At 36.1% G+C, this 22,352-nt stretch overlaps 1 protein-coding gene across 8 annotated transcripts in view; it reads right to left on the minus strand.

Moving 5' to 3' along the window:
- Positions 1-22,352, minus strand: part of LOC136114806 (transducin-like enhancer protein 1) — a 72,990-nt gene that overhangs the window by 9,382 nt on the left and 41,256 nt on the right. For 7 of the 8 annotated variants that reach the window (XM_065860396.2, XM_065860395.2, XM_071802529.1 and 4 more), the window contains 6 exons: positions 13,510-13,626; positions 10,375-10,428; positions 8,763-8,915; positions 7,850-7,994; positions 6,964-7,154; positions 5,591-5,667 (listed from right to left, as the gene is read on the minus strand). In XM_065860396.2, coding sequence (XP_065716468.1) covers positions 5,591-5,667; positions 6,964-7,154; positions 7,850-7,994; positions 8,763-8,915; positions 10,375-10,428; positions 13,510-13,626 — 737 coding nt within the window. The remainder of the gene's footprint in view (positions 1-5,590; positions 5,668-6,963; positions 7,155-7,849; positions 7,995-8,762; positions 8,916-10,374; positions 10,429-13,509; positions 13,627-22,352) is intronic. The other variant, XM_071802526.1, reaches the window with a different exon arrangement.

Below are 22,352 nucleotides of genomic sequence, written 5' to 3' on the forward strand. Positions count from 1 at the left end.
CTCCCAAAAAAGTAAATGGTCCTGTTTACTTGAAGATGTGTGGCAGGTCATGCTAACATCACTGCTGTCAGCATATTTATGTGGTCTAGTAACTTGTATCTACTAGGTATTATGGTATAAATTTTCATTAGGTATACCTTCTACTTTGAAAAAACGTCCATCATCTGTATGACTGACACTCCCTAGACAGCTCAGTCATTGTTGTCCTTGACTACCTCTCCATAAGGTCACCATGACAAAGGGCCTACTCTGCTCCATCTAGGGAAGACTGTGCTGCCAGTGCTACACCTACAAAGCTGCAGGTACACTTGCATGCGATTAAGAAATGACACTAGATATATTCACAGACCTGAACTCTCAAAATTGGCAAGCATTTTGGCTATTTAGCCATAAAAAAGTAAATATTACATAAAAGTTGGTATCTTGAGTTCTCTAAATCTCAAGGTATTTCTTGACAGGCATTCCTTACCCACCCATCTTTCTCCTCAATAAATTGCTATTGACATCTTAATTCCATAACACTGCAAAAATGTAATGTGCATTTTTGTCCTTTTGACACGATCTTTTAGAATGGACAGTATACACTAGAAACTGCTGCTCAGCTTCACGATAATGAGAGTTTTCTGTCTCACTCATATCATTCTGCCCCTATGAAATGACTGCGTTTTATGATTAGCCATCTTCAGCCAAATGATTGTTGGCATTAAAATAGCCCTTCCTTATGTTGGGCTAACAGCCACAGTGAACAGAGAAACCATTCTTGTACAATGCAGCTATAATTTAACATAAAACAAGCTAAGTATATATCAACTAATATATAAATATAAACTTGTAATTAACTGCATATTATGAAAAGAATAGTTACAAGACAAACTTACATGCGTTTTATTTCGGAAAAAGTTCTGAGAAACAGTATACTGTCACGATTATATTCTTTCTGAATAACAGAAATATTCTTCTGATCTATTGCATCCAAAAACTTTCCTCCTCTCTGTCAAGGCAGCACTGAGAACCTGCAGAGTTCCTATACATTCAAACACAGTAGGTAATGCTAACACAACCCAGCTTCTCAGTTTAAATCTGGTAATTATGGCCCTCCAACTTCCAAATAAGTATAAAGTAAGTAAGCATCATCTGACCTGCTGAGGAGCATTCAGAACAGTTTTCTCCCCTTCAAGGAAATATTTAACAGAGCAGGCCTCCACATCAATTCACTACTCAACAAATCAACTAAACTACCTGCCAGCTACTCTAAGTATTCAGATTGACATAATGCATGTAATTCCTGCCTACTTAAAGCACCATGTCTTACAAAAAAAACCCCACTTTCACGTCATCCCTCCAATTTAAACAGAATTCTTTAACTAGCACAAAAATCCCCCAACTACAAAACATGAAAGCAGAAATTTCCTTCTATTGATGACTGCATTTTATTTTCTGCTCTTCTTTGTACTCCTGCTTATTTTCAGCTGTACTTATCACAACAAACAGTGAATATCTGAGTATGGTGCTTCATTATATAGGACAAAATGCCAAGAAATAAGGAAAAAGGTATAGAAATATTTGTACAGAAACAACAAAATCTTTAACTTCATACACATCATCACATAATTCTATTCAGAAGTACAAGGGCGGAAAAAACCACCTTGTCATTCTAGAACATAGTAGAATTAGCTTTCCTTTAAAATATTCCTTATTGTATATTCATTGAACAACTGAAGATCAGGAGAATTGAGATCTCTTTAATTTGTGCCTTGAGCAATTCCAGAACAGCACACTATTCCTCTTCAAAAACACAAAGTCAGCTCATTCCTAGGAGATGAAAGAGTTAACATTTATTAATACCATGTGAAATTCCCTGTTTCTACTAAAACAAGAAATGTGTACTTTCAGCTCTTTCTGGTGTCCGTGTATAACACCTTGTGCTTTATTTAAAATCACATTTGAAAAAAATACTGAGAAATGCATTTGCCTTAATGCTGCCATTAATTCACAACTGTAGACAACAGGGAAGCAATACTATGGACAAAAATCTTACCACTGAGCTTGAAGATCTGTGTTCAGTGCACAATCCAGTTATTAGAAGGTATGGTTCACATCAAGGAGAAATTCATAAGAATGTTAATTTAGCAACTATGGAAGACTAAAAGCTAAATAAGTACCTCGCTAGAAAGGTTATGCAAAGCAAAAAGCACGATCACAGCAGCACACCAAGAACTAATCGTCCAGGGTATAGTTAAATGTATCAAAATGGCAGAGTGCAAGACTCAGCCACCACAGATCCATGTCTAAAACTAGCACTGATTTCCCACCCAAACCTAAGACAAAGTTAATTATTGATTAGGTGATGACTCAAAGCAATCTAGAAGGAAAAAACACATCCTCCAAAAAAACACAAAACAAAACAAAACTAAAACAAAACCAGAAGAGCTGCTAAGAAAATAATCTACTGATGGGAATCAACCTTGAAACCAATAATATGAGAATTTATTTTATACACATTCATACACACATATGGATAAAATCCTTATCCATAAAATAAATTTCTGACCTACAAACAACTAAAGAGAAAAAAAATAACTAATAACAGGTCACATGTATGTACACAGAAATATCAAACATGAAAAACGTGAAAAGCCTAACAGGAAATTAAAAAAAAAAAGTAAGCAAACAAATGTAATCCAAAGCAAAAAAAAAACCCTAAACCCACCCAAAACCAAACCTGCTACTAAATGCAAAGACTAGCTCATTTGTAAAATCAAGAAACTGAAGAAGACACTGATTTTCCAGATTGCTACCCTCTCCTAAGTACATCTGTACCACCACTAACAAGGTTAGACTCTGCAAAAAGGAAATCTAAAGGATTCACATCCAGATACAGAAAAACATGGTAGTAAAAACTTATATTTAATCAAGTTACAAAACAAGGCAAGCAAAAGACAAGCTTTACAGAGAACAGTCCCTTGATAAAAGCACCTATACAAGTAGGAGTGGGGTCTTAAGAGGTTACTTATTTTCCTAACACTCTAGTCATTAAGACGTACACACTGGTTAAAGAAAACTGGGTGCTACCATAAATGTCATTCCTTTGGAAAGAAAATAATTTTCTCTTGAAAGCAGGGCAGGGTGAGAAAAAGTCCCACTATAACCACTGATAAAAATGTGCAGTCATGAGCATACACATATGGCTGGGGATTCAACAGTTCAGTTTGAAAATTCTCTGTACCACTTGCAACAAGACTCAGACTAAAGCTCCACATCTCATAAAACAAACCTTAACTGCACTTTAGGAAAAGGCCAATTTTGAAAAGAAACCAGGAATACTCCTCTAGTTTGCACAATTACATAACCCATGTACTTCGTACCAAATATATAGGAGACTTTACTAATGTAGGCAAGAGATACTCAGAGATACTGCAGGTAGCAGACAGCATTTAGCTAGCTGTAGCCAACCAAGACTAAAACAAGAGATCGTTCTAAAGCTGTCAGTGGAAACATAACAGATCAGCTTATGGAATTTTAGGTTTGCCTCACAATAAAAATAAGCAAAGAAGTCACTTCAGAGGAAATGACTGGCTCAGTCCAAGCAACATGACCACAAAAAAAAAAAAAAAAACTATAACAACACACACCTAGTCAAGTGGAGAGTAGGGAGAATGTATCATAGCAGGTGATCTATGAACCAGTGTGAGTAAAGTGGTGACAACAGTAAATAAAAATATTTTAAAAAGAAAACCACACAGACTGTAATTAAGCTATGAAATACCAGGATGCAAAGTACAGCAGCATACCTGCACTGCTTTTGTGCCTTGAATAGCACAACAACTAGAATTCAGACACAGAAGATTTCTGACTGAACAAAAACAGGTTTTCATAGCTTATAATATGAAATATTGTCAGGCATTACTAATTTAATAAGTCATTGAAAGCTTATAAGTATACCTGTTTAAGAGTAAAAACTTACAGCCACTGGACTATGCAATCTCCAAAAATACGTTATATAAGTAATCCAAATTCTACTAGAGTCAGCAAGGATGAATCTGACCATTAATAAAAGAATATTTTGAGAACAAAGCCTGTTCCTTACTGTACTAAACCCAAATACACCACCATCTGATATATAACACCATCTCACTGAGCCCCCATTTTGGTAATTTTGTCAACATAACACCAACTTTTCTCCAAGTAAATCCAAGATTTAACTCATTTCTCACACTGCCAACAGACAGCTAGCTCTCAGAAGTGTGGTGGATAACAAGGAAACCACATTCAGGATGGCTTTCCTAACAAAACTCTGCTGCTTTCCTACTGTTACAGAAAAGAGTAGAAGAAAATACATACTTTTTTTCTTGTAACCTGATGTACTTTCAAGGACGTTTGCATGACTAACATTACAATGTATGACCAGCTACTACCAGGAGTTCAAAATGAAGGCAAACAGAAATACGAATGCATATAACTTCCACCACAGTAAGTCTTATAACTTAGATAGTATCCTAACAGTAATAGTTTCTGAGTTATTTGAAGCTGCCAAAGGAAAAATTAAACCATGACAGGCTGGCAAAGAAGAGAGTATGCACAAGGAACACACAGCACAGGAAGTGCAGTGTTAAGTGAGTTTCAAAATTATCTAAGTACCTATTAGATAAAGTAGTACAACTACATAGTTGTAACTGCAAATTTCTGTTGCAAGAGAAAACAGGACTGAATATGAAGCGTAAAGGGACAAAGAAGAGGCTCTAACAGAGCGTCGAAAAAATCTGTTACAATTATGTCTGTCCCACTCTCTCCAAGAAAAAAGATTAGTCAAATTTGCAGTCCATGCTCTGTTTGTACCTACATAGACTAGTTGTCCACACATACTTAAAAACTCTCAAAGACAAATTGCTGAAAAATTTGACATATGTTCTTTTGGTGAACTTATTTTATTATAACATCAATAAGCCATAACATCATACTAGTATTTTATTTAACCACATCTTCATCAATAATTAAATCTTTGAAATAAGAACTTGTTTTGAAAGTTATCCTACATCTATGTACCACCTGCTGTGCAACTGCTTCATCATTCTTCTGCTCTTCAGCTGCACACTCGCAAAAACATTGCGCAAAGCCTGCTCCATTACCCAAGGTGTGCATCAGTTGCTAAAGCAGCTGCTTCAGATACCCACTGTCATGAAGAGCTGCAGACTCTCAGGGCTGGTGCCAGACAAGGTGTCCACGCGTTTGCATGACACATTTATCCTCAGTATAGTACAAAGTTTAGTTTCAGTATGTTTTTATCTTACATATTTTACCACTGTCTCCTAGTTTGTAGGACCCTAAACTTCCCCCAGAAAGGAGGAAATAAAAAGCATTAAAGTATACCTTCAGCAGCTTTTCCTTGAAATAGGTATATGTACAACTATTTTGGGATATAACAACTACCATCTGAGAATTCATATACTGCATCTCTTACTAGGAGAACTCTCAAACAATCTCTTGAGAACAACCAGACACTATTGCCTTTGGAATTCTTGTTCACTGACAAAAGATAACTTTATTCTCTCTAGATGTTGCAGATGTTACCAAAATGTTAAAAGTTACTTACGGTTTTCCCCCAGGAATCCCTGCTAGATTTGGAGGGATTCCAGGTACTCTCATGTGAGGAGGAGGATCAAACCCAACCTGACAATGAAAAATGAATTAATCTCACACTTTCAACTTTTCATTCAGCAAACCCCTTTTCCTCACCCCCAAGATATCAGGCATTTAACCAAAACGTGGCTTTTACCCACCGTATTAGGTAAATGCGTGTCATTTTGCAGGCAGAGGTGGAAATAAGATGTTTTCCTTAGTCGTGCTTCGGCTAGAAGTATTTGTATGTGAATAGAAAACCAATAATGCATATCATGCCTTCACACCACTAAGCATAACACAAATACCCCCTGTGTTAGCACAGAGCAGGCCCTGGAATAAGTCCATGGCACGTTGGGGTGTAGGCAGGCCAGCGCTCCCCAGCTCTGCAACAGCCAGCAGCTTCAGGCCCCAGCCAACATCTCTGCTGGGCTCCACGCTGCACCATGTCACACGTCAGCAGACAGATCGCTCATGCAGCTACACCACAGGGTGCTTTTCCACTAAACTTTTATATCCTCAACAAATATTTATGTCAAATAATTCAAACGGAAATTCTGGCGTAAACAGGCTTAGCTTTTTTTCTGAAGACTACACCTGAGTTAAAATTCTTAATGCTTGAAGGAGTGCATATGTGATTTAGAATTGCCACATTTTCATATAAAAGCCCTGTTTACCAGTTTGAAAAAAAGTAGCCGTATCTACAATAATGATATGAGGACAATGTTAAGTCCAATCTTGCAAATACACAATCAAGTAAGTCTATCTACGCATAAAGCTGCCATCAAACTCATGTTTGCAGAACCAGGCCTCTAGGTTTTTCTGCTCAACAGCAACTGTAACTACTACGCTCCACTTACTATACCCACAACAGCGACTATTCTTAACAACCCTTATGACAGAGGTCCAAGATATGTACCAACCAACACAGAGACACAGCTAAAAAGACTTGTGTATGTTTCAAGATTAATTTGTTGTGTCTGTGCAGAACACAAATTTGGTTCAGTAAGAGAAAAGCAGATGTTGACAGCACCAATGAAATGTTTTGTACCTACCACAGCTGCTTTTTCATTTAAAGCATACAATTATTTTTTGGCATTTATTCATCAGTGAAAGAACTGATGAAGGTAAAGAAAAAAGGAAACATTCATAAATACACCAAGATTCTTCGCTTTCAAGGTGCAAATGTGTTTCTCCAGCCACGCAGCAAAGTGAAACGCACAGTGAAGCTGTCAAGCCTCTGGCGCTGCTGTAACTTGGGAATTTGACAGTGCTAAATGAAGCATGTAGCTCTTCTCGGTGAACCACAACTCACATGACTGAGATTGCATGCAACGTATGGCCTACCATAGGAGACCTTCCATAGGCAACCACAGCAGCTGCAGCAGCAGCAGCACTCATCTGGGGTGACATATTGTGCAGACTGGCATAGGCTGCCCCTGGACTGGTTAATTCTCCATTCATGCCAGCATGAGGTACCATTCCAAATGGAGCAGGGTACGGTCCTGGAACTGCCAATGGTGTCCGCAAACCTGCAGCTGCAAAATAAAGAAGTCAAGTAATTCTATTTTTATATTCCTGCATACAGGGAAGAAAACAACCCCTTTTGTCCACTACAATACCTAACCTTCCCACATACTGCCAAGAAACACTGCCATAATTTATCACTGCCACCACCTCTTTTCACTCAGTGTGAATAAGTTCTACTGAAGTCTGAACTTGCTGATTACTTCTAACAATCTCTTCTAGAATTACCTATTTCCATTTCTGTCATATTTCCCTGTTTACATTAATCTCTCCTTTGCCAAATTAAGCAGTAAAGCTGACAGACATGGTTTACACAGGTTATGTCTGAAACAACTATGCTGAATAGCAAAAGTAAACTTCCCCCTGCATTTGTCAAGATTTACACTGCAGCAAATATTAGTAGCTTTAGACAAAGAGCTAGAGAAGAGATTGCATTCAGAACAAGTACCAGAAATTTCTGAGAAGTCTTTTTATACTGTTTTCAGTCCCTGGGTTATTTGTAACAAAAAAAAAAAAAGTAAACAAAGAAGGATAAGAGATAGAAAGGTATTCAAACTCTTGATAATCCAAACATCTGCTTCTCATCAAACCCCCTCCTGATATCAAGAACAAAGCAATACATTTAGTTAACATTCACATAGAACTATATATGTAAAAAAAAAAAGATAATTTTGGAACCATAAAAACATGTGAGGTAATGCATTACCAGCTTGGTTAACCAGAGGGTCCATTGTTGGAGGCTTGCCAAGGCCTGGACGAAGTCCTGGAGCTGCACTAGTGCCTGGGGTTGGCACATCACTTCGAGGAGTTGGTGTGCTGGATTTCAGAACAGGCGTGCTGGCTTTTTCATGCTGGTATCATTAAACAAATTAAATGAGTATTATTTTTAATCCAGGCCATATTATACAATTTATCACAACAGCAGCTGGGATGCTGGGCACCTACTACTTAGTCCCTCAGCCAGTTTTCATAAATCCACGCAATGCTGACAACATTAACTTGTGAAAGAGAAATGCTGACCTTTTTGATTGCTGCCAAAATTAAAATAAGAAATGAAACGCAGAAAGTTATTTTTCCTTCTTCCACTGGAATGAAAAAAAAAAATTCCTGAACTTATTTTTTTTCAGGACAATAGAGTATGCATCACCAAATTATTTTAGCTTGAAATCCTTACTGTCTCAGTTATTACTGGACACAGTAAGTCTAAGTACAAAAACAAAGTATCACCGTAGTTAACAGTATAAAAAAATTGTGAGACAGAAGCTACAGAGAATCTGACCAAAATACTATTGATACTTCAGGAAGTTTTCAAAGCGTAACAGCTTATTTAGAAGTTTAACAAAAGCCTGGAAAACTCCTTAGTCACTATATACAGACTGTGTTAATCCATAAAGCTACTGCTCAAGAAAGAACAAATAATGCTAAAGTGACTCTTGAACTATGTAATATATTTGCAACTCATTTGACAGAAGTGCAGAAAACATAAGAAATCAAAATGAAGCAGGAAACATTGCTGAGTAGGGAAGCAAAGGCCTGGAAAAACAGCAGTTGCAGGAAAATGGAGAGTGAGTCTTTACAAGAAAGAAGAACACTTATCTGGACAACAGGCAGCTACCCACCAGACTCATTTCTTTGGATTTTAGGGAAGTGGAACTTCCTGAAGAGGCTGTAGATGCTGGACTGCTAGAGGCATCTTTCTTCAGCAGGCGGGTTTTATCTATACCGTTTTCACGTGGTGAATGAGTGGGACTTGCCCTTGGAGAGGAAGGATCCTAAAACAATGAGAAGGGAGGAACAGCACAGAACTGTGTCATGGGTTAGTACATAACCACCACTAAGAAGTCTATGGGGAAAAAAAACAGAAGAATTTACGTAGTAAGTTCAAATGACAAGACATTTTGTTATCTCTACAGAAAAAAAAAAAAAAGCTGAAATCCCTTCACATCCATTTAGAGACATAAAAGCATATAGTAAGCAATCTGTTTTCATTTTACACTATATGTAGTCATAAACGGCTTCCAAGCATAGAGCTTCAAATCTAAGTATACCCAAATACAAACTAAAGCAAGCACAGATGACGTGATAAGACCAAGAAAGACCGAAAGGAACTGCACTAAGTTTATACTGTTCTCTACACACTACTAGTGACAACAAACATTTCAATAATCTATTTTAGGCCACACAAACCTTGCTCATCTTTGTCTTCAGAAGAAGAGATAAAGATGCATGCTTTATATGCCATAATATCTGCCATTTCCTTCTAAATACCATCTGCAATTGCCTCACTACTTAAATCTACAACAAAGATGGAAATCACCTCTCAGGTGGTTGTCTTTCTCTCTTCCAGAGCACTCTCTGTATTTACTTTAACATGATATAGCCAGCCCAGCAAGCTACAATACCATCAGAGCTCTAGGTCCTCAATGTTCCTCTGGCTCATGAGAACAGTAGCAAGGAGGAAGTGGTCCTCACAGGAGGGTACTAACTCCACAGATCGATGATTGAGCAGTTTCACTGTAAGCAGGGCTTCTGAAAGGATTACTAAAGTCCTTAATTGGATATCCATTTTTCTACTTGGCTGACATCATTTGGGCACTTCAAGCTGCTGAAGACACTTCTCTGTCAGATTCTCTCCCTGTGCTTTTCACAGAGCAGCAAAATCTCACTACCATATTCAGGCTTACTACCATATTCCTAAACCTCTTTGTTGTATGAAATAAAAGATGAAGGAAAGGGAAGGATGTTCCTTTCACCGTCATGCCACCGCCAAAACTCTGACTTTAGCTGATTTCATTCTAAAAACTAAACATTTCTGGAAAATGCTGTATTTAACACAGTATTTTAAAATACTACTAAGTTACCAAAAATCTTTTTAATAATACTCCTACTATTAAATCCAAGGTCAGGTATTGACTTCCTTTTTCATTTGAAGACAGTAGTTTGAGAACCTCTGCCCTTTACCTGCCTCTCACCACAACTCTCACCACTACAGAGCAGCTGAGAGGTGTCAGAACATAACTGCAGAGAGAATAGACCTGGACAAAGCAGCAGAAGGAAAAGCTGACAAGATAAAGCTCAGAGGAAGACATAGTAACTGAGGTACTAACAAAAAGGAGAAGTTGTGAATATTTTAACATATCCACACAGAAGATTCTTTTTCTTCTAGCATCTAAATGCAATTTTCCTTAACTTTTGGGCATACATCAAGACTACAGAAATGAAAAAATTTACCTCATTGGATACATCTACAACCAAGTTATCGTCACTCTTGTCCCCATCACTGTCCTATTAAAAATAAATAAATATAGTGTTCATTTCAATTAGTACATTAAGAGCCCAGAGAGAAAGACTACACATCTACTGAGACATTCTTTTTCCTAAACAAAAAGCAGTACTTATGAGCAACAGGGTAAACAATGAAAACAGGAACACAACACCTTATTTCTGCTTCAATAATAAAACCCAAATAAGATAGAACTAGTTGAAAGGTGGTGGTCTCACTAACAGTGCAAGATGGTCAAAGACTACTCCCTATTATCATCATAAACAGCGTTACTACTACTCCTTAACACAAACTCATTCTGTTCATCTGCTAATATTACATGTTAATCTTATGGAAATTACTGCTTTGCAAACCTAAAAAACCCAGTAAGTTGCAGAAAGCTTGCAGGCATTTGTTTAATGAATCAACTTCCTCAAAGTAATAGAACAATTTTTGTCCTTTTACAGAAAGGAAAATTTTGAAATGGAAAGTTCTGGGGAAGAAAAAGCTTCAGAAATGCCAAGGCATTTAAACATTTTATGCCTAAAAAAAACCCCAAAACGTAATACTTTGACATTCCCAAACTGAAATGTTTTATTGTGGCTTGTCAAGCTGCATTTTCATTGTTTCACATAAATCTGTGTTCACCTGAGCTGTTCTAGTGCCTCATGTTAGCTGTTACACAAGTGCCTCCTGGTCCCTATCTCCAAAATGGGCTGGGATGTCCCAGTAGACACATGCTATGGTACACAGTGGTCTAGTGATTTCCACAGTGGAACCTGATGGTTCAACCACAAGACGAGTCATAACTCCAGGGAAAAAAAAAAAAGTGAATGACAAAACTTAAAATTTTCATGTGGGCAAGTTTGATATTTCCAAAACCAGTACTTTTAGGTAAAAAATTTCTAGGCAAACAAATCAGCTATACAGGATTGCTCAAACTGTCCCCTATCTCTTGCTTTCAGTGTCTGGCCTATCACACTTAACACTGGCAGAGGAAGTAGAACACCAGTTTCTTCTTCTCACTCCAGGCCATAAATATTTCAAAAAACCCATGAAAAACCCCAACATATACGTTCAACCCTTTCCTTCTTCTTTAGCAGCTGAATATTGCTGCAAGAATCATTGCAAACATAGTGGGGAACCCAGAGTGTCACTGAAGACAGAATGGTGGCTCTATCTGCCACTCAGAAAGCTGTTCAACCACAGGGTGCAAAAGGAGAACGAACAGGAAAGCTTCAGCTTGGGTTATCTGCCACCCCTTGAACAGTATAAAGCACCCAGAAGGCAAGAATAGGTTAGAACATATTTGTGTACATGGGAACACAGTAAGTGGGACAGTTGTTCACCAGAAATGCCACCCCTGTGGAGGGCAAAAAAAGCTGCCAAGCAATGATTAAGTGCACTCCACTGCCTTTCTCATCTTGAGAAATGGAAATTTACTGGGAGTATCAAAGGCATCTCTTATGGGGACTTTTAGTATCAGAAAATTCTGCTCACTCACAATCTCACAGGTTGAAACTATACAAGTTCTAACACCAAACTCACTCAGAAGACAAAAAAAAAAAAAAAAAAAAAAAAGCATTTTGCATCTTATTTCCAAAAGCAACAATTCCTAAAGCTCATTTATCTCCCTTCTGACGAATCCAGTACTTCCTTGTCCCTCATAGGGCCTCACTTAAAACAAGCTCAAAACCAGCAGCTCTGTGTTTGCAGAATCAGGAAAGAAAGATCATCTTCCAGATGAGAATAAATCTGGAACTTTCAAATATCCTTATTTTGCTCAATTCTTTATTTTGATGCTGTTTTTATCTGTAAAGTCCATTTCAAGGAAATAGCAAAGAGATCCACACATTTAAAATGTGGATTAAAACAAACTGCTTCTACAATGCAATAATATTATTTCAATTTTTTTTTTCCAGTAGAAATACAAGGGAAAAAAAAAAGCAAAATAAGTTTTTCCTCTATTTTTTTTTATTTAAATAAGAAATGTAGCTTAAGAATGCTTAATCTTCAAATATTTAAAATGAAAAATTCCCATAGAATATAAAACCCTCAAAGTTGAGGGAATAAGATAGGGAGGTTTGCTCTATTCAAAATGTGATTATTAGAAAGTAGTGGAAATACAACTTGCAAAACCGTAACAGTACTACAACACCACAGTGTGCAGAAAGGGAAAAATAGCCTCATCTACTCTTAATAGTTTCAGGCTATCCAATAGCTGCTCAGAGATATTCTGGGTCCAAGGGGAGAAATTTCCCTAACAAACAGTGGGGAAATAAAGTGATTTTCTCTTGGGTTTCAGTAACCAGGAAGTAATTAGTGATAGGCTTTGTAGAAACCAGACAATCTGCCACACTATTGCTGTCTAAGAGTAATATTTTCTGTTAGATTTAAGTTCTGCTTTTCAGTACTCTTTCACAGCAGCCCTAGTGTCTAAAGCCTGTTTAAGTATCATCCTGTGATTTGACTGAGAATTTATACTTGAAGCTGAAAGCCTATGTGAACCTTTTCAGGTTCATGTACCCCACACTACTGTACGGAAGGGCCTCTTCAAAACCAAGTAGCAAGCAAGCTAGGTGAAAATGCAGAACACAAACTGTGAACTTTTTTTATTTCAGTTTGCGTTCTGCTGAAACTGCCATATCAACCAAAAGCAAACTTTAATAAGCTGGCACAACCTCTTCAGATACGCAGTTTGCAATGGTAATTATTACCCAAGGTGGTAGCAGCTAGTATCAAAAAAATGTACTAAAGCCCCTCAACTCAACAAAATCTTCCATTTCAAACCAACCTGCAGGTTTTAGAGCAGTCCAGAAAGGATCTTTTGCTTGGACTCTGAGAAATGCCCCAGAATATCTGTGAACCCCAAGCAGCTACTCCTAGCTCATTATTCCCCGTTGAAGAGTATTACTTGGTAATAGCCCAAACTACCGAGTCACTACTCTTCCCACAATGGTAATATGGTCTCCCTGGCACATATATTCATGTACTACATCAGCCTCTGAAAACATACTGCCTTGTTCTTCATAGCTCTTTTACTCCTTACATCAGAACAGTATGTGCAAATAAATTAATCATTTCTTTGACTCAGATCTGCTTACATAGTGGCTGGAATCCTTATCATCCACCTTTCTCTTTTTGATGTCATTGGTATATTCAGGGCCATTCCTGCGTTTATCTGTGCTTCGCAGACTGTCTGGGACCAACAGAGAATTACTCTGCAAAGACAAAAAACAAGGTTAATAAAAAATTCTTTTCAAGATTCCTTTACATATGCTTAAAAACTCAAATTGGATGTGATAGATGCTTTAGAAATGTGATACCTACATAGTCTTTCATTCAATTTAATTCAACTCAAAGTCCTCCAGGCAAACATGTACAGCTTCATGCATTCTAAGAAGCTCAGCTTTTCATTGTTCAACTTCTCAAAAGTTTAGTTCACTTGTCAGTCATCATCTATTTAACTACTTAATTCAACTGAATATATTGTTCAGGAGAAGAAGGATTGCTGTTTATTCATGAGCACATAACAATGATTTTTTTTTTTTTAAATATACAGATCTCATAATAAAAGAAACTTACTAAATATAATCTGAATGATGGCTCACCTCCAGACCATCATAAACAGTTGAGGCTTTGGTATGTCTAGACCTGCAGGCATAGATAGATATACAGCAACGTGCCTTTAACTCTTAAAATAACAAATATTGACCAAATAAAGTTATGCAGTACTCATTTGTGAGCTGCTGTAATCTCCAGTTGGATGCTTTCAACAAATGTATGGCAAACAAAGATCAAATATTTTACTTTCAGCATAACATTCACGACTAGTGTAAAATTAAGGCTGAAGTGTTGTTTAATCAGACTTGGTCTGAAAAACTGAGGCACACACACACACACAAAAGGCTAATCTTTTCCTCAAACTACATGGACTGCTTTCATTCATGCTAAGTTATGCTAAGTACAAACTGTTGACCCAAAGAAAAAGGCATTTTAGACATTTTTCAGTCACATGACAATTTGACATGCCTGTGATTCCCATCTCTGCTCCAGCTAAAGCATTAAAACAATGTTACAATGAGTTCTTTTAAGTGCAGGATTAGCATATGCAAGAGGGCAATTTGTTCAGTGATGTGTTAATGCTATGAACAATACTGAAAGAGTTGAGAAAAAAATCTCATTTCACAAAGACCTGGTAAGCTTAGTTCCTAAAAGCCAAGTACATGCTTACATAAATAAATATATGCTCACATAAATATATAAGTAAATACGTATTTACACACATAGACATACCTCTCACAAGGTAAAAGCCTAATACTGACAGATATATACAATGATATAAGTGTACACCCTCAAAGGAAATACTTAGATCTACCCAAGAGCCAGAGATATTTACTCTTAATACAACTCAAACATATACTAATAGCCAGTGAACTGTGCATCAAATAGCTTCCCCTTTAAAACTTGAGGACGGCAGGCTAGTTTTGCAGAGATGTTAATGTTTAGTCCCAAGGAGAGGGAAAACAAAACAGGGTACATAAGGCAGTCTGAATCCTCTTTTTCCTACTTCAGAAGTTGCACTTTAAAGGCAACCCTAAGCTCTTTTATTCATGACTATTCAAGCTAAATAAATGCCAAGGGACTTACATAAAGCATACAGGAGGGTCTAATGAAATTCAGTAAAAAGAAGCTCAAAATAATGTCTTTTCCACAATGTTTTGCAGCTAAAAGGTGGGCTTGTTGGATCACTGAACTAATTGCCTTGACAAATAGTCTGAATTTAACCCCTTATCTACTCCCAGATGCACACAAACTCAGGGATTCACTAGTGTGAAAAGCATTAAAATCCATCTTCTAAATTTTAATATTGAATCCATCATGCCTGTAGCAATAGAAACACATTAAGAAGGAAGCTGTAAATTCAAACTTGCACAGAGATTCGTGCTCTACAAATGTCTTTTCTTAAGGAGGCAAGTCTTTTAGTTAGTAGACAGTTCCCTTAACAAAAATCATTAAACTATTTTACTTCTGAAGAGTTTAGAATGGAACAATGAAGACAAATGTAGTAGAGTGAATAAATGCAGTTTCTCATTTTAAATTACCAAAACGAAGCACAAATAATGGAAAGGTGGCAAAGAAGCAGTGGCTGGGAAAAATTTAGCAACCCTGTTATTTGAAGTTACTACACAAAAGCGTACGGAACAGCCTACAAATTCTGGCATCAAATGCATGTAACTACAACGGCCAATATTTTTTTCTGGTTTAATGTAAAGTCTACTTAGAGAATGCTGTCAATATTCTGTACAGTTTGTATTATGGAATTTCAGTACTGTGAAGCACACGTAAGAACTATGTACACCTAGCTCCCACTGTCTCCTAAATGCCAAACAAACATTATTACATCTCCTCAAAAGACTGATGGCTTACTTATCATGTTAAAATACAATTATAATAATAGAGTCCTCACAAGCCTGTTTTGCAAAATATTCCGCTCTATAGTCATATTTACGCTGCCCTTCTCTGACTTACCACATTCATTTAAGTCCCTGTTCTCTGAAATCAGACTTTCCATGCTAAAAGTTGTAGAGCAGCTTTTTTCACAATAAATCTACAAGCAGTTGCAAATAAGACCACGCTGTTACCCCGGCAAAATTTAACAGCAAACTCAATAATTACAAACTTGCTGTTTTCTTTCCCTTAGTAGTTCAAGGAAGTTCTAACAATTGTGACTGAAATCAGGTAAATCATAACTTTTGATGAAAACCAGTTTGCTACTGTAACCTACTACCATAAGATTATATTCAACAATATGAAAATACGCATATCTTAAAGTAATGGTGTATCCTGACCCATAAAGTAACAAAGGAAATACAAACAAGAACTGGGGAAGAGAAGATCATATATGCTTTGGGTTATTGACACTTCTTACCCACTTAAGGTTCAGGGAATAGTGAGAACAGCCTACTAAAAGCAACCTTTCCTCATTTCAGCTCCAGTACAGTTTATATTTGTTGTATGTTCACTACCAAGCATAGGGTTAGCTAGCAGACAGCAGCAACAGCTTCACAAGTATAGAGTTCTCCTTATCTTCTCTTAAAAAAAAAAAAAAATAGTTCTTCTACCACGCCCACTAACATCTGATCTGTTTGCAAAATAGTACACTTTTATTTAGATATAATATTTATATAATTTTCAATAATGCTATAGAAATTTTCAGCTGGGATTGATCTTCAATAATAGCACTTGTACAAAAAGAGAAAAAAGATATCATTTTGTCTTAATTTCAGCAGACTAGACACGACTGAGGATAATCCCTGCTTTCATACTAGGAGTTCAATTTATTAGGGATTACCAATGCAGTATCTGTAAATCATGACTCTCAGATCAGAATGCCAAATCAATTTTATGTAAATGTTTTATTTTTCTTCCAATAATTCCACATTTATTCACATGAATCCCTTCTTCAAATAAGACCCGAAAGAAGACAAAAAGCCTAACATAGCACTACATCCTGTAAGAGTTACCACACTGGCTAAGGGCTGTGTAACAGGAAACTGAGGATCATAAAGCGGTCTTGCTGCCAGCAAAAGTTAAACACTGAAACCACCAGCAGCAAATTTGAAAGTAAAACCTAGTAATGACACATAGAGAAAACGTAGGTTCCCTATTAGGAGGATAACACTCGCTATTCAAACCTGGTTCTTCAAGGGCCCTGAAGCTCCCCATCAGAACTGCTTCCAAACCACAACTACGTGTGCCAGCTGTACAGGCTCAGCGCCCACTGTATTTCACTTAGCCCCTGTTATCATACAGCACAGACACCCCCCTAGAACATCCAGAACCAAAAATTAACTTTATACTGATCATTACAGCAATTAAATAACAGTATTTACATGACATCTGTACTCGTGGTTCAACTACACCTGGTCTCAACTAAGAACTTCTCTAGTGATGCGCTCCTTATCCCTCCCAGTCCCCTTTCCCCCAAGGACGTGCACACAGACACTTGCTCTCTGCTTGGCCATTCACTGTCTCTGCACATCCAAACCAACTGCACTCACCTGCCATCATAGCCTGTCATTACAGCTGCCGACCTGCGCTTGCCCATATTAAGCAGCGCCACTGTGTTTGTTATTATATAATATATATAATTATATATATTATATTATATTATATTATATTATATATATATATATAATATATATATAATATATATAATAATATACATATATAATAAATTATATATACATAAATATATATTTTATATTATAAAATTTATATAATTTTATATAATATAATATAATTTATATAATATAATATAATTTATATATATATATAATTTATATAATTTATATAATTTATAATTATAAATTTATTTATATTTATTTATTTATTTATTTAATATATTTATTTATAATTATAAATTATAATTTATATAATTTTATAATTTATATAATTTATATAATATAATATAATTATTATATAATATATAATATATATAATATATATAATTATATATTATATTATATTATATATATAATAATATATATAATAAAAATAATATATATATATTATATAACCTTACACCAAATCTGTGCTGCTGCACCACACGCAAGTGTTATCTACAGATACCAGTTCTTAGACAGTAACTAACGTGCTCCCTTGTCGAGTAGGCAAAACAGGATCAAGTCTAACAGCTACAGCCACATCAGTTACTCAACAGTCCCACTGCCCCTAGTTGGGACTCACTGATAGGACTATTGTGGACATCTGAAGAGGGACTAGCAGCTAACCATCCCCCAGCAAGGCACGAGATTGCACTCAAAGTTATTTAAATCAAGAATCATTAACTTCCATTTGTTGAATATGTTTCTTCTTACAAACATATATCAACAACCCAAAAGTTGACTTATAAAGTCAGTAGCGTTTGTTTTAAATTGCCAGTGACTGAAAGCTACTGACTTCACCCTCTTTTCACCCACAATTTTAAGTTATATTTATCCTAGTATGTTCATGTTAGGAACAATGAAATCTAGAAGCCTAAATGGATTTGAATCGCTCTCCACATTGATTCCATAATCAGGAGATATTAACAGAGAATAAGGCTTCTGTTGATTTCAGTATTTTCTAGCTGATGTTTGTGAGAATCAGGGTACCCATAAAAATTTACACCAGAACACCCCAATCCTCTTATTCTTTGTCATCAGCCTCATGTTGCTTTCTATCAGTTATAAACTAAACTGTAACGTGTCATCCTACATCTTTTCTATACGAAAAATTTCTGCTGAAACTAATTGGCCGTTTGCATCCATGAAGACTGTAAGATTTGACTTACTTCTAAGTTGACAGAGCCAATAAAAATAAGACATAACTCACTAAATAAATTTGCATTTTTAGATTACAAGCTATATAATGGAAAATAAACACTATTCACAAACACAAAGAAGCATACATGTGCTACACTGACGAGTACCCTACATTTTCATATAACTCCTTTTTTGATTTTTCTCCCTTATTTAGAAGAACTAAAATACTTAACAAAAACAGCTTGCACATATCAACCAAAAAGCAGCATCCAAATCTGTATGCTCCATTCCTCCAAGACTGGGAGGGAAGTAGACAGAGAGCTAGAGACACTGAAAATTCTTATCCTGTAAGAAAAGAGTATTTGCTTTGCAAAAAACAAGAGCAGCATTTATGCTTAACAGTGTAGGTAAAAAAAAATTCTTGCAAAATGTATGACTACTTCATAAGTCTTAGAAAACAAGTTCAGTGTTTTCATGACGACAAAAGACAAACACCAACTTTAATGTAAACTGCAAGTCAGATTTCACTGTCTACAAATCATTACTGGTACAACAGAGCGCTTCACAACATTTGCATTTCGATTCTGTCCAAACAGGATACTAGCACAGTGGGAAGACGAGCAATAAATGAACATCTAAGATGAGTTTGAGAAATGTTGCCAGTATGTTCCCTAGAGAAAAAAATGCAGACATCAAAGTTCTTTTCCACTGATGTCTCCCAAATCTTTATTAATCTTCAGTTGCAAAATTTGCTTACTTCACCTGGCATCATTACCTGCAGTCAGACTGTGTCACAACAGTAGGGATGCCTGTCTTCCCACAATAACATGACCCAGTTTTGAATGGTCAGAGATACATCAGCCAAAACCTACCTGCCATTACCTACGTAGTCCTGTGATTTAATTTTGACCAAATAATTTTAGCAGTTCATGTATGAAGTATGCTATTATTACTAACTCAATGGTTATATATTACACAAACATGCATTTGCAAAGAACGTACTTTCATTTTACTTCCCAAAACTTCAAGTAATATAGAAAGAAAAATGTAGCCCTTGCCATTTACATAAAGCAAAAGAAAAATGGACACTGATCACAATCAAGAATAATGAAATCACTACATCTTCATATTCAGTTGTAAATACATGAACCTCACTGCATTATTAAGTATTTCTAAAGACATGATACACAAAAGCTCATGACTGCTTATTTGCCTAAGAAGACTTCAAAAAAAAAAATAAACCCAAATCTTATTTAAAAAACAATATGCTCTATCAATATGCTGCAATGTGGTTTAACTCAAAGTTATGTAAAAAAACCCCTCAATTTAAAACCAAATAGGTAAGCACTAAATTGTAATCTTTCAAACTTATACATTTAAAGCTGTCAGCTGTCAGTTGAAGGTCACTCTAAACATATTTGATGGAAAACATACTGTAGAACTGCACAGTAATGCCAAAAATGATTAATTTAGGTAACTGACGGACAAGCACAAGTTCTGGAGTTGTGGATGATGAAAGCAAGCCTTTGTGAGGATCTCTAGCAGTACAATTACACTAATATGTTACTTTGAAAATGAAATTCATCTTATCTTGGCAACCCAAGGTGTTATAAAGTAATTTGCAAAATAAGAACTTATTGCTCAGTTGAAACCATATGTAAAAATCAAGCAGACCTGCTAGTATGCTTGTGTACTTGTGACCAATTTTATACTATCCCTAAAAATGTATTTTATATTAAAAAGGAATCCATTAAAATTAAGAGAATTAGAGTTCAAAGACTAAAACATTTCCACCTGACCATTTTAGCCACAAATTTGAACTTCACTGTCACTGAAATTATGATTCTTTCACTGAAGACACCATTTACTGCTAAGCCAAGATTCTAATGTAACATGGTATTTAAATAAGTTTAAGTTCAAATTTAAGTTCACCTGTAGTCAGCTATTAAAGTTTAATTTAATTACAAAGTATTATTCTCCGTGGGGACCAAACAGAAACTACGGACACCACAGTGTAGTAACCTGAACTTGATATATGCATACAGCAAAGTTATTTTATGAAAGAAAGTCTCAGATTGTTTAAAGGTTACTCAGGCTTTTTTATCCAGGGTCTCCCACTACAGATAATAACCAAGAAATCATGACTCACATATATGGAGACAAAAGTTACTCCAGTGACAGTTTTATGTAGTTTAATTAAATAAAACTGGTATATGCAGTAAACTAAGCAAGTGATATTGCAAATTTCCCACAACACAAAAGCCAGATTTATTTTTTTACAGTTCTCCTTCCATACGCAAGAACTATTGTCAGCTACAAGATGAATTCAGAGTCCAGATCTCACAATACTGTGAAGCATTTAATTTTAACCCAAAAACCCTTTAGGAAAGTACATGATGGACAGGGGCAGGTAAGGATGGAAAGAGGGCAAGGCCAGGAAACTTAACAACCACAGCAAAACACCAAGTCATCACTCCCACATGTGCAAGTGTGTGAGCCCACAGACACGGACTGCAATCCTCCTTCCTTAGCTCTTAAGACAACTTGATGAGAATCCTGCAGTTGACTAACACCACTCAAAGAAATATGTACTACTCAAAGAAATATGTCCCACTCAAAGAAATACATCTTTAAGAACTCTGAAGCTTCAGGAAAACACAACCTAAAATTATTTCCACAGTTACACTGTCATTAGTAACATTAGGCAAGCTGAAATGAATCCTTCTTGCTTAGTAATCTAGAAACAAAAAAGTTTGCTGCAAAAGAGATGCAGATTGTTTCCAGTAAATAACTGTCAAGCCCTAGTAAAAGAAAAAAAAAAAAAAAACAAAACAAAACAAAAAAAGAGCAGCAATAAAAATCAGAAGTTTAGTATCATAAAGGTATCTGTCAAGCAACTTCTAGTTATTTTCTAATTGAGAAAAGGAAACAAAACAGAGCTCAACTTCACCTCCAGCATCAACAAATAGCATTAGCTTTGTTACTTGAAATGATGTGAAAGTTTCACCAGCCCATCTCCAACAGATTAATATAGCAATATCACTCAAAATACAACAGGATAAGAAAGCTGTAACAAAGTAGTTCTTGACTGGTTTTCAGATAAGATTGTCTTAGACCAATTCTATTACAGCTTATGTCTAAAGGGAAAAAAAGTATTGCTACGGAAGTTATACCTGAAGCACAAATTAAGCAGTGAACACATTTGTAGGGCTTAAGGAGATTCCATTAAAGAAACTTCTAGGGCCAAACACCATCATGATACATGAATTTTAAATTTCTCACCTGTTTCACAACTGTAATTCCTGAAAAACCTACAGTAAAAAATTTTAACTCTGACTAATGACATTATACTTTGATTTCCAGTCAACATTGTGTTTGATTTGCAGCTTCTCTCACACCCCAAATATGTAAACTAAAGTTCAAGCTTCCCCATAATCATTCTGCCCAGAAACAAATCCAATTCATACAGTCCCACGAACAAATGACTTGGTGTTCTGCATAAATCAAGAGCTATCTTAACAGAGAACACATTTGCCCAGTATCATGAAACTAACTAAAAGGAAGACAAAACAGACAAGCAGTGCAATGTCTGATTATTACATTATACAGAAGGGGAAACAATAGCAGGAATGTTGGTA

The sequence above is a fragment of the Patagioenas fasciata genome, chromosome Z (genome assembly GCF_037038585.1).
Source record: "Patagioenas fasciata isolate bPatFas1 chromosome Z, bPatFas1.hap1, whole genome shotgun sequence".
NCBI classification, from domain to species: Eukaryota; Metazoa; Chordata; class Aves; order Columbiformes; family Columbidae; genus Patagioenas; species Patagioenas fasciata.